A 17307-nucleotide genomic window follows, 5' to 3' on the forward strand; every position below is an offset into this window, starting at 1 on the left:
CCTCACATTTGTAATTAATTTAGATCACTGTACAGAATTGCTTTCACTTTGACATGAAAGAGTCTTTTTCAGTTAATCAGTGTCAAAAAAAGGCAATTTAAATCTGCTGTGACTCAATGTGGTAAAACAATAAAATTTGAAAACTTCCAGGGGTACTTTTTATAGGCACTATATAGCTGTTTGATTAATGCTGGGGACTTGGTGGGACTTGGTTTCCATGTTGTATCTCCCTCTGACACAATGATTATTAAAACATTAATGGTTGAAACTTAACGGCCTTTTCTTCAGAGGAAAATAAAATTTGTTTTCCAGGTGAAAGTCTGTAAAACAAAGTGTTGCAACATAGCCATTGATTAGCCCCAAAAGGTACAATATTGAACAGGTATGGGTTATGGAAAAAATAACCTTTTAAGAGTGCAGAAAATTTTAAAGAGTTTTGTTGTGTGAGAAAGTGAACATTGTAGTGCACATTTCAGTTCTAATATTTGATATTACATGCTACTTTTTCTTCTCTGTGCTGATTGGACTCATTCCACAATTTGTCTAATTCCTAGGTTACAGTCTACGTAATTTGACACAGAAATGATAGAAATGCCTCATCACTGGGGAGTTGTCTCCTTCCATTTCAGGTGCACTGTGGGTATGCATTGTATTGAATCCTCACTGCAAACCAGATGAGAAAATCTCCTGGCTCCGACAACTGAAGAAGTGGAGTGACATGGATGTCTGTCCTCTTGAAGATGGAAACTATGGCAACGAGTTACCCAACATCACCAATGCCCTTCCCCAGAGCTCCAATCAGAATCCAGGTAAGTGCTATATTATAAAGGAACCTACAGCTGTTAGGAAAAGGTTTGTTTGAACTTTTCGAAGCGATGAATTTATTTCTCAGGAGAATGTCAGTTCACATTAAATATGACAGTGGATGCCTGGAAGCAACTATAGGACTATTAGTGGAAGAGGACCTAGCTAACATGGGATGGAAAACTGCAACTTTGTTCTTAACTCTGGATTAAAATTTAAATATCTGTTCTACACATCGCTGTTTAGAGTTCTTCCTTGACTTTGCCTTGCTTTGGTTTCCAAGACATGTTTATTTGATGGGTTTATTTATTTCAGAGATCTTTTAGCGAGCAGGCACCTGGGGCTTATGCTAAGCAAGGCATGTATGATAGTTAGATTTGGAATTCTTGTTATCATATTGGGTATTCGGTTTGGATTTTAATGCAGAAATTAGGTATCAACACATACACTGTTGGGAATAGCTCAAGAAGTTACTCCCAATTTTAACAGCCTTATTCACATTTTATGTCTTACCAATAGAAAAATGTAACTCATTACTATTTCAGAAAATTGGTTACCTCAGTCAGAGGAAATGAGATGTTATATAAAAAGAATCCCGGTTACATCTCTGATTTATGTTGCACGTCCTTTAAAATATCTCTACACTGAAATAATGGCTAGGGGGAGATGGTGGCAAATTCACAGAAAAATTAATTTACCGTTGAAGTAGTATTTGTGCACTGTCTGTTATGTTTTCATAAAATCCTCAAGGTGAAAAATTTGAATACGTTTTCACTAACAAATATAATCAATAAAGCTCAAGGGGAAAGTCTGAGTGACCTTTAGAATTTTTTAACAGCTACGATGAATTTTGATCATTATCATCTTTCAATTAGCCTGTTATTTTTGTTTTTTCCCTACTTAATCTATTTTCAGTTAGACAGTATTTGTATTGGAAGAAATATTGAGATTATGAGAGAAGAATCCCAATTTTCTTCAATAAAAATAAAGAGGGAATTGTCATCTGCGTGTATACTAAATATTTTATGATAAATATATGCAAACTGCATATTTTAAAGTTGAGTCGTGAACTGTCCCTTGTTTTGTCATTGTAAGTTATTGCTAGTGAAAATTTAAGTGACAGTTCAGTGGAACATATGTAAACTGAACATCTTAACAGTAAATGAGCCACATAAAGAGCTCAGCTGCTGACAAGTGGTGGAAAAAGAGATGCGATCCAAAGGAATTTCAACAGTGATTAAGAACATAGTTGAATTACATAGAATTTTACAGCACAGAATCAGAGCATTCAGTTCAATGCTTCTGTCCTGATCTGATCCTAACATTCAAATGTTAATACTACCAGACTCAGGGTAGCTGAGTAATCAGATGGTAGAACCACTCGTGCTGATTCTGAGAATGTGGACTTGCCAGGAAGAGATGCAATGATTATAAGTAGTATAAAGTCACAAGACTATAAAGCATCAGTGGAGTTGACTAATCAGAGAAGATGTTGACTGCTTTGTAGTCTACATCTTTAATCTAAATTATCATGAGGCTATGATTAAATAAATAAGTTAGTTTTCAAATAGATTATTCTGTAATTGGTTATATGGTATATGTAATGTGGTAACATGGACGTGTTGGCGCATGGCCAAGTGGTTAAGGCATCGGTCCAGTGATCTGAAGGTCGCTAGTTCGAGACTTGGCTGAGGCAGCGTGTTGTGTCCTTGAGTAAGGCACTTAACCACACATTGCTCTGCGACGACACCAGTGCCAAGCTGTATTGGCCCTAGTGCCCTTCCCTTGGACAATATCGGTGGTGTGGAGAGGGGACCAGCATGGGCAACTGCTGGTCTTCCATACAACCTTGCCCAGGCCTGCGTCCTAGAAACCCCCCAAGGCACAAATCCATGGTCTTACGAGACTAACGAATGCCTATATTTAAAAAAATTGACTGAATTAACTTACACATCTTTTACTTCAAATAGTTTATTAATCTATGGAACTGGTTGCCATGGAGAGCAGTGGAGGCCAAGTCGTTGGCTGTATTTAAGGCAGAGATTGATAGGTTCTTGATTGATAAAAGGGTTACAGGTTACAGGGAGAATGGGGTTCAGTTTAAGAAAAAATCAGGCATGATTGTATAGCAGAGCAGACTCGGTCAGCAGAATAGCCTAATTCTGTTTCTATATTTTATGGTTTTATTCCAGAGGTATGAAACTATCTCATTTTACTCTTGGGATGTTACCCCAAAAATGAGAGATCAAAGTTTAATGAGTGCATTTAAAATAACTTCTTGTTAGATGAAGCATAATGCAAAGGTATTCTTAAGCCCTAAAATTTAATCACAGCAGATTTATCAATATGTAAATCAATGACCGTTAGATGAATCAATAGTCTTGAAATATAGAAGAAGGTGGGAACAGAATCCATCAGCAAGATCAACCCAATATAGGAGATGCGAGACATGGGAAGGATATTGCTGGCAGTGTTAAATTATGCACAAGGCATAGCTACACAGGGGTGAGGTCATCCAAGGACTGCTTGAATCTCATTGATATTTCTGCTGTGAGCATCAGGAAATTTTCACCTAACTAATTTACATCTGGCAGGAAATAGACTTTGTCAGGGAAAATTGTTCCAAGAAGTTGTAGCAAGTTCTTTGCACTGTGTTTTTCAAGGGTCCATGTGAAAATACCATCTTGTGTATTATTACTAAAATAGATTCTTGTGCAGGTTGATATTTCCACTGGTTTGAACCAAGTCATTCTTTCCATGAACTTAGATGTTTCCATATTGTAACCATAGGTTTCTATCTTTATTGAGATACATTGCGGAATAGACCCTTCTGGCCCTTTGAGCTGTACCTAACAATCCCCCAATATTAATCCTAACCCAATCACGAGACAGTTTACAATGACCAATTAACCTATCAACTGGTACATCTTTGGACTGTGGGGCCCGGAGGAAACCCATACAGTCACGGGGAGAACGTACAAACTCCTGACAGGCAGCAGCGGGAAATGAACCCTGGGTCACCGGTACTGTAAAACCTTGTGCTAACCACTATGCTACCTATCTCTGGATAGGTTCCAGTAAGGTGAATTTTGTTTATCCTGCCCAAATTTAATTCTAATTGCATTTTAATTCTAATTCCAATTCCATTGTATTGGTGCGTAGAGTCTTGGAAATTGGCATATCAGAAGTTCAATCATGCCTGTGCCACCAAAACAAAAAGACGCACACAGAATGCTGGAGGGGAAAAGAATCAGGCAAGAAGTCAATGTTAAAAAGGTTAACACACACAGAATGCTAGAGGAACTCAGCATCTATGGAGAGGCATAAAGGGCCGTAGTTTGGGCCAAGAACCTTCATCAGGTGTCGAAGGAAGGGGGAAGAAGCCAGAATAAGAAGCTGGGGCGAGGGGAAAGAATACAAACTGGAAGGTTATAGGTGAATCCAGGTGAGGGGCAGGTAGGGGTGTTGGGGAGAGAGGATGAGGTAAGAAGCTGGGTGGTGATAGGTGGAAAAAGTAAAGGGCTGAAGACGAAGGAATCTGATAGGACAGGAGAGTGAAAAAGGCTAAATATTGAGGCTAATCCTACTCTCTAGCTCTTTATCCAGACCAGTTTCAGCTTTCAGCTCTCAAATGATCAAAGTGTTTTCTAAACATGTTAGCAATTTCTGCCTCCACCATCACTTCATCCCAGCTATCCTTGGAAAGCTTCAGCTTCATGGAAGATACTTTTAAATACATTTGACTGCAGAGCTGCTCCCTCACAGCCCCAGTGTTTGGGGTTAATCCTGCCGTGTGGATGGAATTTGCACATCCTCCCTGCGACCATGTGTCATTTCCAGGCGTTCCAGCTTCTCCTCATGTCCTGACCAAGTGGGTTTGTAGTTTACTGGCCACTGTACGATGCCCCCGTTTGGCAAATGACTGAGCGTTACTGGAATGAGAGGAATATTGGTTACAGGAGAAGTTAATGGGATTGTGATGTAAAACAGAATCGAGTTGATGAACAGTAAGAGCTCCTAAACATGAAAACATGATCTGCTATTGAAATACTGTCCACACCGTCCTCCTCCTTTAGGAGGGTGTCTTTCAAGATGATGTTCACTGCTTATTTTATATCTCAAAAACAGTAAGTTATTTTGCTGCAATTGTAGAACCCTGGCATCAGCATGCTGTACATGAAGAGTAGTGGGGCCTGCTGTTGATCTTTTTGGAACAACTTTCTGTTGACCATGTTCACCTCAGCACACAGATATACTCACCAATTTGTTAATATTATTCATTCCAGCAACTTCTTCGTCAAGTTAAAGACTAATTAACGTAAAATATTTTATGACTATTTTATTCAGTTTTTTTGGAGGAGGTGTGTTTCTTTCTTGGACCAGGCAAATTTATTCCCCATCTGTTGGATGTGCAGGAGGTTGCATCAGGTGTCCTTCCATGTGGTAAACACCTCTAAAACAGAATACTTCAGATAGTTAGTGATTAAAAAAGATAACAGATTAGCTTTATTTGTCACGCGTGCATCGAAACATACAGTGAAATGCACCGTTTGCTTCAACTATCAACAAAGTCTGAGATGTGCTGGAGGCACTAACAGAACATGCTCACAACCTGCTAACCGTAGCTCATATGTCTTTGGAATATGGGTGGAAACCAGAACACCTGGAGGAAACCCACAGGGTGAATGTACAAACTCCTTATAGGCAGCAGTGAGAATTGAACCCTGAACTTCTGATCACTGGTACCACCAATAGAGATGTACTGGGATGGGAGGGTGAGAGGCTGCAGCAGTGGGGTGAAGTCAAGTTGTGTGCGAGATGTGTTAAATTCTCTTACTTGAAAGATATTAATGAGCTGGTTAGATTTGTAGGACAGTCAAATAATTTCTGTGATAATTTTATCTATTATCCTTATATTAACAGATCTATTTAATTAATAATTTACACTCTGCATGGGATTTGAACTCTCAATCTTTAATACATCAGGACTACAGTCACTGCACTAGCAGATTGATGATATAAAGAGCTAATTTAGGGTGTGTTTTAAGTAGATTTATTAAAGATGTTATCTATTTTGGAAAAAGCTGTCATGTTCACCAGTTTCAATTTCTAGCTGACACAAGGGACTGGCATTATATGTTGCTTTCAATTTAGTATTTATATACATAAATATTGGTTTACCACAGCATGGGAAATGCAGTGTACAATAAAAATTATTGAACTTGAATGTTCTTTTGAATTAATTACACAAAACCAAGGAATTATACTGATCGTTTAATGAATATTATATGTGCTAACGTAGACTGCAGGTGGTATTCCATCATAGTTACGGATGCTTCTAAGATGCACCATGAATTTCTTTTAAGAATTCATGCTGTGAAAGTGTGAATTCTAATTTTGGGATTTGTAGAACATCACAAATGAACTACAGAATTGTACTTTTCAAAGAGGTTCTGTTTGAGAGAGGCGTAGTACACTCAGTAAAGATTAAAACTCTTGCAGGAATTCCATTTGATAACCATTTGATACTAATATATGGCTGATGAAATCATATTTTCAGCAAATCAAAAAAAGTAAGATATCTGATTAATTTATCTGATGTTCTGGCATCCATTTGTTTCTAAAAGATAGTGCAGAAAATATCCAGTAAACAAAGGCCTGTTAGATTAATCCATCTGTTCTCATATTATCTGTCAGTCAGTACGTGCTAATCTGTCAAAACTGGTCTCCGATTAAATATGCAGGGTAATCTTTTTTGGATGGATTTCAGCACCAAACGTTAACATGAGAATACATAACTTATCTCATGTTGATAATCTAGTTTATCCATACCCTTATACCATCTCTTGTTTAGCTTTGTCTCAACACATCTAGCAACTGATATGCCAGTTATACTGTTGTCTGTCTTTGACCTTAAGTTCTCCTTAGAACAGTTATTCTCACTCAGTCTGCTCTCTCTGGTTTCAACTCTGCTCCATGAATGCTTGAATGAATGTGGCAGACAGCTAGTTTGATGCTTCACCACCAGATCCATAGACAAAGTGCATTGGCCACATAAACCAGTGTGATGCACCGCACACGGACCCTTGAGTGGCTTTCATTCAGTGGATTAAAGAAAGAAAAAAAACAACAGAAACAGCTGGCTGGATGGTCTCACTCTTGAGACTTCCTTATTGCTGAAGATTGTTGTTAAAAAGCGGAAAGCGGCCAGTGAGTGAGTGGGTCAGTGAAGGAGTGGAGCTTTGAGGCTTTGACTCGAGAGGCTTCGATGAGAAGAGGCGGAGGACAAGCTTGCTCGCAGTTAGTCTTTACAATGTCTCCTGAGACAGTGATGTGCCTCTCATGTGAGATGTGGCAGTCTTGGGGGAACTCCCCTCTCCCGCAGAGTCACATCTGTCAGAAGTGCATATGGCTGGGCGAGCTGGAAGACCGTGTAAGAAATCTGGAGCACACCTGGATGACCTTCGACTCATAAGGGAGAATGAGGCAGTCATAGATGAGAGCTACTGGGAGGTAGTCACACCTAGGCTGTTGGAAGCAGGTTGTTGGGTGACAGTCAGAGGGGGAAAGTGAAGGTGAGCAGACAGGTAGTGCAGAGCACCCCAGTAGCCATTCCCCTGAATAATAAGTTTACCGTCCTGGATACTGTTGGCGGGAACGACCGACCAGGTGTGAGCCAGGGTGGCAGGGCCTCCGGCACTGAGTCTGAGCCGGTGGTGCAGAAGGGTGGGACAGAGAAGAGGAGAGCTGTCGTCATTGGAGACTCTATAGTCAGGGGAGCAGACAGGAGATTTTGTGGACGTGAGAAGGACACCCGCATGGTTTGTTGCCTCCCGGGTGCCAGGGTCCGGGATGTCTCTAACCGGGTGCACGACATCCTGGTACGAGAGGGAAAGCAACCAGAAGTCATGACACATGTTGGGACCAACGACATAGGCAGGAAGAGGGATGAGGTCCTGAAGTGTGAGTTTCGGGAACTAGGCAGAAGGCTGAAGAACAGGACCTCAAGGGTGGCGTTCTCAGGATTGTTGCCAGTGCTACGTGACAGAGATGATAAGAATTGGAGGAGATGGCAGTTGAATGCGTGGCTGAGGAGTTGGTGCAAGGGGCAGGGTTTTAGATTTTTGAATCATTGGGATCTCTTCCAGGGAAGGTGGGACCTGTACAGATTGGATGGGTTGCACTTGAACTCGAGAGGGAGCAATATCCTTGCAGGTAGGTTTTCTAGCATGGTTCGGGAGCGTTTAAACTAATTTGCAAGGGGGATGGGACCCAGACCGATAGAGCAGTGAAAGAAGTGCATGGAGTAAAGCCAGATCTAACATATAGAGAGGCTTTGAGAAAAGAGAAGCAGAATAAACAGTGTAAAGACAGTAAGGTAGAAGGGCTGAAATATGTGTACCTCAATGCAAGAAGCATCAGGAACAAAGGTGATGAACTGAGAGCTTGGATACATACATGGAATTATGATGCAGTGGCCATTACAGAGACTTGGCTGGCACCAGGGCAGGAATGGATTCTCAATATTCCTGGATTTCAGTGCTTTAAAAGGGATAGAGAGGGTGGAAAAAGGAGAGGAGGGGTGGCATTACTGGTCAGGAATACTATTGCAGCTACAGGAAGGGTGGGTAATGTAGCAGGATCCTCTTTTGAGTCAGTATGGGTGGAAGTCAGGAACAGGAAGGGAGCAGTTACTCTATTGGGTGTATTCTATAGGCCCCCTGGTAGCAGCAGAGATACAGAGGAGCAGATTGGGAGGCATATTTTGGAAAGGTTCAAAAATAACAGGGTTGTTATCATGGGTGACTTTAACTTCCCTAATATTGATTGGCACATGATTAGTTCCAAGGGTTTAGATGGGGCAGAGTTTGTTAAGTGTGTCCAGGACAGATTCCTGTCACGGTATGTGGACAGGCCGACTAGGGGGAATGCCATACTAGATCTAGTACTAGGTAATGAACCGGGTCAGGTCACAGATCTCTCAGTGGGTGAGCATCTGGGGAACAATGACCACCGCTCCCTGGCCTTTAGCATTATCATGGAAAAGGATAGAATCAGAGAGGACAGGAAAATGTTTAATTGGGGAAGGGCAAGTTATGAGGCTATAAGGCTAGAACTTGCGGGTGTGAATTGGGATGATGTTTTTGCAGGGAAATGTACTATGGACATGTGGTCAATGTTTAGAGATCTCTTGCAGGATGTTAGGGATAAATGTGTCCCGGTGAGGAAGATAAAGAATGGTAGGGTGAAGGAACCATGGGTGACAAGTGAGGTGGAAAATCTAGTCAGGTAGAAGAAGGCAGCATACATGAGGTTTAGGAAGCAGGGATCAGATGGGTCTATTGAGGAATATAGGGAAGCAAGAAAGGAGCTTAAGAAGGGGCTGAGAAGAGCAAGAAGGGGGCATGAGAAAGCCTTGGTGAGTAGGGTAAAGGAAAACCTCAAGGCATTCTTCAACTATGTGAAGAAAAAAAGGATGACAGGAGTGAAGGTAGGACCGATTAGAGATAAAGGTGGGAAGATGTGCCTGGAGGCTGTGGAAGTGAGCGAGGTCCTCAATGAATACTTCTCTTCGGTATTCACCAATGAGAGGGAACTTGATGATGGTGAGGACAGTATGAGTGAGTTTGATGTTCTGGAGCATGCTGATATTAAGGGAGTGGAGGTGTTGGAGTTGTTAAAATACATTAGGACAGATAAGTCCCCGGGGCCTGACGGAATATTCCCCAGGCTGCTCCACGAGGCGAGGGAAGAGATTGCTGAGCCTCTGGCTAGGATCTTTATGTCCTCGTTGTCCACAGAAATGGTACCGGAGGATTGGAGGGAGGCGAATGTTGTCCCCTTGTTCAAAAAAGGTAGTAGGGATAGTCCGGGTAATTATAGACCAGTGAGCCTTACGTCTGTGGTGGGAAAGCTGTTGGAAAAGATTCTTAGAGACTGGATCTCTGGGCATTTAGAGAATCATGATCTGATCAGGGACAGTCGGCATGGCTTTGTGAAGGGCAGATCGTGTCTAACAAGCCTGATAGAGTTCTTTGAGGAGGTGACCAGGCATATAGATGAGGGTAGTGCAGTGGATGTGATCTATATGGATTTTAATAAGGCATTTGACAAGCTTCCACACAGCAGGCTTATTCAGAAAGTCAGAAGGCAAGGGATCCAGGAAGTTTCTCCAGGTGGATTCAGAATTGGCTTGCCTGCAGAAGGCAGAGGGTCGTGGTGGAGGGAGTACATTCAGATTGGAGGATTGTGACTAGTGGTGTCCGACAAGGATCTGTTCTGGGACCTCTACTTTTCGTGATTTTTATTAATGACCTGGATGTGGGGGTAGAAGGGTGGGTTGGCAAGTTTGCAGACAACACAAAGGTTGGTGTTGTAGATAGCGTAGAGGATTGTTGAAGATTGCAGAGAGACATTGATAGGATGCAGAATTGGGCTGAGAAGTGGCAGATGGAGTTCAACCCGGAGAAGTGTGAGGTGGTACACTTTGGAAGGACAAACACCAAGGCAGAGTACGAAGTAAATGGCAGGATATTTGGTTGTGTGGAGGAGCAGAGGGATCTGGGGGTACATGTCCACAGATCCCTGAAAGTTGCCTCACAGGTGGATAGGGTAGTTGAGAAAGCTTATGGGGTGTTAGCTTTCATAAGTCGAAGGATAGAGTTTAAGAGTCGCGATGTAATGATGCAGCTCTATAAAACTCTGGTTAGGCCACACTTGGAGTACTGTGTCCAGTTCTGGTCACCTCACTATAGGAAGGATGTGGAAGCATTGGAAAAGGTACAGAGGAGATTTACCAGGATGCTGCCTGGTTTAGAGAGTTTGCATTATGGTCAGAGATTAAGGGAGCTAGGGCTTTGCTCTTTGGAGAGAAGGAGGATGAGAGGAGACATGATAGAGGTGTTCAAGATAAGAAGAGGAATAGATAGAGTGGATAGCCAGCGCCTCTTCCCCAGGGCACCACTGCTCAATACAAGAGGACATGGCTTTAAGGTAAGGGGTGGGAAGTTCAAGGGGGATATTAGAGGAAGGTTTTTTACTCAGAGAGTGGTTGGTGCGTGGAATGCACTGCCTGAGTCAGTGGTGGAGGCAGATACACTAGTGAAGTTTAAGACTACTAGACAGGTACATGGAGGAATTTAAGGTGGGTGCTTATATGGGAAGCAGGGTTTGAGGGTCGGCACAACATTGTGGGCCGAAAGGCCTGTACTGTGCTGTACTATTCTATGTTCTATGTTCTAATACCTGTCACCCATTTCCACCACCTTTGCCTCCAACTTAGGGTCACGAACCAGCCTGTTGTTTTCCTCTTTCCCCTGATAAATGGGTCCAAAATCATTGGCAAGTGCAGAAATCTTTTGAGGCTTAATTGGCAAGATGTATGGATAATGTTTCCCTCGGCTGGGGTGTGTCCAGAACACAGATCGGAATACAGTCTCCAAAAAGGAGGCCAAACAGTGAGGACACAGAGGAGATTTATTTTCACCCCACCAAATGGGGTGCAGTGAATTTTTGGAATTATATACCCAAAATGGCAGTGAAAGTTCAATCGCTGAACATATTCGAGAAAGACATTTGATGTCTTTCCTGTGGTCTGAGAACACTTGCTTCCATAACTCTATTCACAGTCAACTGCTGACAAAACAACTTCTCATCATGGCCTTCTTGTTCACTAATATTGTGAATAGTTTTCTCCTCTGCATTGTCTCCCTGTCCTATAAATTAACCACTACCACCCAAATAGGAAAACTCTGATTTTAAACCTCCACTACCTTGCAGCCATACCCACCCATGGAAAAGGCTTCAGGAGTAAATCACGAGGAAGAAATCCGGAGCCGGGGTCCCTAAGAGAGTTTAATGTTGTTTACAGCTTCACTCTGGTAACCTCTGCGACAACACTGGTGCCAAGCTGTATCAGCGCTTGCCCTTCCCTTGGACTACATCAGTGATGTGGAGAGGGGGAACCCGCTGCATGGGCAACAGCCAGTTTTTCAAATCTTGCGCCCTGGAGAGGACACAGTCCACCAGAGGCACAAACCTATGATCCCCTGGGATCGACAGCCGCCTATTACTACCCAACTGATACTTCACCCCGACATCCATGAAGCCTACAGCTACATCTCCACCTCTCTTCCCTTTAGAAGTCCTTGAAGATGGTACAGCCAAGTTCCTCACCATATTTTGTGGAAAACTCAAACTTTGAATCTTTGCAGGCTGCAAGGAGCCAACTCTGCCTCAAAACCTCCCTTTAAAAAAAGAAAAGGATTAGCTTTATTTCTCACATGTACATTGAAACATCGAAAGTGAAATGCATCCTTTGCGTCAAATTAAATCAGCAAGGATTGTGCTGGGCAGCGTACAAATATCGCTGTGCTTCCAGCCCGCAACACACTAACCCTAACCATATGTCTTTGGAGTGTGGGATACAGGACACCCAGAGGAAACCCACGTGGTCACAGGGAGAATGTGCAAACTCCTTTCAGTCAGCTGTGGGAATCAAATCCCGATCGGTGATCACTGCCACCATAAAGCTATTGCGCTAATCGCTACACTGCCGTGCCATACTTGACTGGTCTGCAGTCTTTAAATTGTTGGAGTGCTGGATGAACTGAAATTCCCTTCAGGTGAGAAATGAGTAGATTGATACATTGTTCTCAGTAACTGCCATGAGCTCCATTCCCTTGGCGCATCCCTGTCCTTGGCTGCTAACTGAAATTGAACCAGAGTGTTCACAGCCTTAGTCCCGGAAGATTTTAAAACCACAGGTCTGTGCCATTGCAAACACAGTCTGCTTCTGCTCTGAATTATTTCCCGATGAGTTGTAATCTATTCTAGCCCCCAAATCCCTGGCAATTTAATCCCCTTAAATCTAGGTTCTTTATCATTCCTAAATTAAATCGTTTTACCATTGATGACTATATTTTTAACTATCAGCTCTCCTCAATCAAAGAGAGTACTAGAAATTCTCAGCAGCTTGCCCTGCATGGGAAGAGAAACAGATTTGATGTTTCTGATTGAAGACCTGAACTAGGAAGGAGAGAAAGGAAGCTGAGTAAACTGCAAGAAAGGTCAGGAAGGGGGGTGGTGGGGGGTGGTGTGGGTTGTTGGGGAACAGATTATTGTTTTCTTTTTTCTCTCTAGCGATGGAGAACACCTACCAGGCATGTCTTCCTGCTCTACATTTCACAACTCCTGCGTTCTTTGTCTCTCTGCTTTTGCGTGTGCTCTCACTCACTATCCACTCCCATTAACTCATTTTCTGGTGAAGCCCAGCGACTACTTATTGGCAGCAAACGAAACAAAGTATACAACTAAATACTTCATTATTTACATCTTTCTGGTAAAATTTATGGTAAGCAATCCCTGCGAACAGTGGAGAGGCAAGGCTAAGTCGAGGGTCAAAGCACTCAGGTGTGAAGTGAGCTGGAGGCAAAACGTGGCAGCAGGGTCCGAGCCCAGACCATAACAATGCAGTAGGACCCAGGTCCCAGAGCAAGAAATGACCTGATGTTTGGATGATTCAAATGCTGGGCCAGATGCATTGAAAGGGAGAGTGATGGGAACAAAGGCAAGCATCAGGCCAGTTCTGTTTGCTGCTCAGCCCTTTGCTAAGCTAAGGCTGTGGCCTGCTTTGGCCACTCTCAGCTTCACGCCTGTGGGCTCCGCGACATTTACTCGGCTCTGCGCTGAGCTGAGGCTGCGGCTGTGGCCTGCTCTGGGATTTGTGTACGTGGACTCACTTTCATTCTGAATATTATTTGCTTGCTTTTATGGTTTGCATGAATTTTTTTCTCTTTCTCTCTGCGCATTGAGTGTTTGACTGTCTTTCTTTGAAATTTTTTTTGGCGTTTCTTTGTTTCGTGGCTGCCTGTAAAGAGACGAGTCTCAGGGTTGTATAACGTGCACATACTTTGATAATAAATGTACTTTGAAGTTTTGAATTTTGTTTTACAGCTTTTACCCCATTCACCCCTGTTTTACGCTATTAGGGATATCCTGCCACGCTGCATTCTCTTTTCCCTTCTTCCCAAGTCTCAGGAAGGGTCTTCAACCTGAAACGTTAACTGTTTCTCTTCCCACAGGTGCGCCTCAACCTGCTGAGCATTTACAGTATTTTGTCTGTTTTATTTTGCATTACATTTTCAACTACTTTGGGTTTTCTGCCTTCCTCAATATTTGTCCTCATAGCTCCCTCCATCTCTTTTCTGTCTACTAGAATAGTATTATTATCTGGCTTTTTGACTTGGTGAGAAGTTTTGTTTGATTTAGTTCCTGTGAGATACATTTTACTAAACTTGTTATGTGATTGGCACTATATAAATACATTGCCAATATTGGTGTTGCTAGCCAAAAAGTTTTAATCTCACTACTTTTGACAACACTCACCCTGCAAATGCAGATATTAAACCAATGGGAAAAATGGTACAGCTAACTATGTATAGAATTAATTTGTTAAATTCCAGTGCAGAGGTACAAAGATGACTAAGGCTGTAGAATAAATTAATTATCCATCTGTTTCTGTGATTACTTTGTAACTTGAAGGAGAAGATAACTATTTGGAGTATTATCACGAATATAGCTTGCTTATAAGTTCCAACTAATTAAAAGTTGTACTTCCTGGTAAGGGCATTCTTTTCCTTGATTGCAAAACCCACCTTAGAAGTGACACAATTTCACTTGAGTACAGTACAGCAGCCAGCTGTGGATGCCAGAAGAACAGAGTTAAAATTGTAGTTTAATAATCTCTTATCAGTCTAGGATTAGCATCCATAATGTGCACAAGGGTGAAATGGAAATCTGAGATAAGGTACCACTCTTTGGAATGGATGAATCAGAAATACGAATATGTGGAGTTGGCCCTTCCTCCTCTCCGCCCACTAAAGAATTATGGGAAGTTTGATCAACGAGATGCATGTTCCATTCTAATTGGGAGAGAAATTTGTTTCTGCTTTAGAACATAGAACATAGAATAGTACAGCATAGTACAGGCCCTTCAGCCAACAATGTTGTGCCGACCCTTAAACCCTGCCTCCCATATACCCCCCCACCTTAAATTCCTCCATATACCTACTAGCCAAGTTAAAATCTGCCGCAGCAAATTTTGTATCGTTAATCTTTTGTGCGTATAAATAGACAAAAATCATTACATAGCGTACAATGCTGAAATGATTTTTCCTTTCATATTTCCATTCCAGAAATTACCATTCCTTTTAAAGAACATTTGTTAACTCCCCTCTCAGCATGCCAACTGAGTTGAAATTTTGAAATACAGATTCTGTTTCCACAAGAACAATATTATAATATGCTAAGCTAATTTTAAACAGGAATAGATATTCATTCAGTCAGAAGTAGTGGAGTCCCATTTCTCACTGATAAAATCTGTTGCTTAAAACTTATCAGTTTTGGAAATGGTTATGGAAAAAAATAACTATTTGAGGGAATGGAGTAAATACCTACCAGCTAAAATGCTTCCCTGTAGAGTAAACTTAGTTTTCAGTCTCCTTGAAATTCACTATCATACAACCTGCATGGATCTAACTTGTTGCATCCAGTTCCGCAATTTCCCACAACCGTATTGCAGTGCTTTCAGTTTAAGATGCTTTTTACTTAACAACGTTTACCATTGACTCGTTTGGCTCACATGCTTCTGTGCTCACGTTAATATGATTGATGTTTGTATTTGTGATATGCATTCCTGTCTTTAATTACCATAAAGCATGGCTATTTTCTAAATATGGTAAATACTTGTCTGCTGTTCCAAACTTATCTCGTGCACACCTTTAACGTACAATGTGAGCTGCTATTGTTTAGGGTTTAGGATTGGATGTCCATGTGTTGAGCTGATAATCAATCATTCTAGTGCTCTTGAAGTGAGCAGAAGTCAGATGCTGGGCTTTTATTCTCCATTTACTTTGTAGTGAAAAAAGGAAATAGCGAGAAACCATGGAGCAATATGTGCCCTTATTGTCAATTGTAGAGCAGAAGTTGGTCTGGTTTGTGACAAGTAGCCTTCCTGATTATTTGACTGGGCAGTTTGGAAGAGAGGCATCTGTCTGTGTGTATCTCCTTCTCCTTCTCTCTGATCTAATATTTCATATAGACGGATAATTTTACAAAAATTTTGAGAGATTTTTCATTTCCTACATCAATTTTTCTTGTGGCCTATCTGAATAAAATTGCCAAGTCCATAAGACCATAAGACAAAGGAGCAGAAGTCGGCCATTCGGCCCATCGAGTCTGCTCCGCCGTTTCATCATGAGCTGATCTATTCTCCCATTTAGTCCCACTCCCCCGCCTTCTCACCATAACCTTTGATGCCCTGGCTACTCAGATACCTATCAATCTCTGCCTTAAATACACCCAATGACTTGGCCTCCACTGCTGCCCGTGGCAACAAATTCCATAGATTCACCACCCTCTGACTAAAAAAGTTTCTTCGCATTTCTGTTCTGAATGGGCGCCCTTCAATCCTTAAGTCATGCCCTCTCGTACTAGACTCCCCCATCATGGGAAACAACTTTGCCACATCCATTCTGTCCATGCCTTTCAACATTTGAAATGTTTCTATGATGTTAGGATGTTATTCACCTGTGTGTGCCAAAAAAAAAGGATAAGAATAGTTAATCTTGGTTCACGTTAAACCCTATAGCTGGAGAGAGAAAATAAAGGGTTTCCAGACGATGAGTTGAATACAGATTTGAATCAGATCCCAATGATGAAAGAACACAGGGCTAATCAATAATGACATCCAGTCCCCTTGACTCTACAGCAATTTTGTTTTCCGTTTTTACTTAAATCATGCATGGGATCAGTTGCTGAATACTCAGGTGGCCAGTCTCTCTGTGTGAGTTTAAATACTGAGCGCTGGCAGATTGCATAACTGTGAAGGAATGATAGATGAACCAGTTCTCTACTTGCCAAACAGAGCATTAGCTTTGGCTGGAGAGAAAACAGAAGTAGCAACAATAACTGTTTATCCTCAGCCACCACCCTCATGTCCTAACACAGGACTAACATTTCAGCTCAGTCTTCATGAGTTCAGGTCATTGACCTAACAATAACTTAGCTTCTCCCTTCTCAGTTTGTTTTCCTTTGACTTAACTTTGCTGAGACCAGAATCTCAACCACATACAAAGAGAGGAGCAAAGATTTGAAATTAATGACAGGACCTAACTTTTTTTTCCTCACTTGCTGACTGGCAGTACAAACAGGTCAGGAAACCGGCTGAAAGGTGGAGAGGAAGGCCTCCAGTACCATGCTCCAGCTCAGAGCACAGCAGACAGTAGGAAAGTATAAATACAAGATGCTGGAAATCTAGAGCACTGCACACAGCGTGCTGGAGGAGCTCAGCAGATCAGGCAACATCTATGGATAGGAATAAACAGTCGAAGTTTCAGTCCGAGACCCTTCATCAGAAAGCTTTGAAGTGGAGAGCAGAATGGACAGGTGGAGGAAGAGCACATGCTGGAAGAGGGACCAAGGAAAGATGGATGAGTGGGATTT

General features: G+C 42.0%; 1 protein-coding gene across 1 annotated transcript in view; it reads left to right on the forward strand.

Moving 5' to 3' along the window:
* Window positions 1-17307, forward strand: part of zswim5 (zinc finger, SWIM-type containing 5) — a 246964-nt gene that overhangs the window by 198344 nt on the left and 31313 nt on the right. Inside the window, exon 5 of the mRNA XM_063064460.1 lies at window positions 630-809. Within this exon, the coding sequence (XP_062920530.1) occupies window positions 630-809 (180 nt within the window). The remainder of the gene's footprint in view (window positions 1-629; window positions 810-17307) is intronic.

Source organism: Mobula hypostoma, chromosome 12 (assembly GCF_963921235.1).
Source record: "Mobula hypostoma chromosome 12, sMobHyp1.1, whole genome shotgun sequence".
Classification (NCBI taxonomy): domain Eukaryota; kingdom Metazoa; phylum Chordata; class Chondrichthyes; order Myliobatiformes; family Myliobatidae; genus Mobula; species Mobula hypostoma.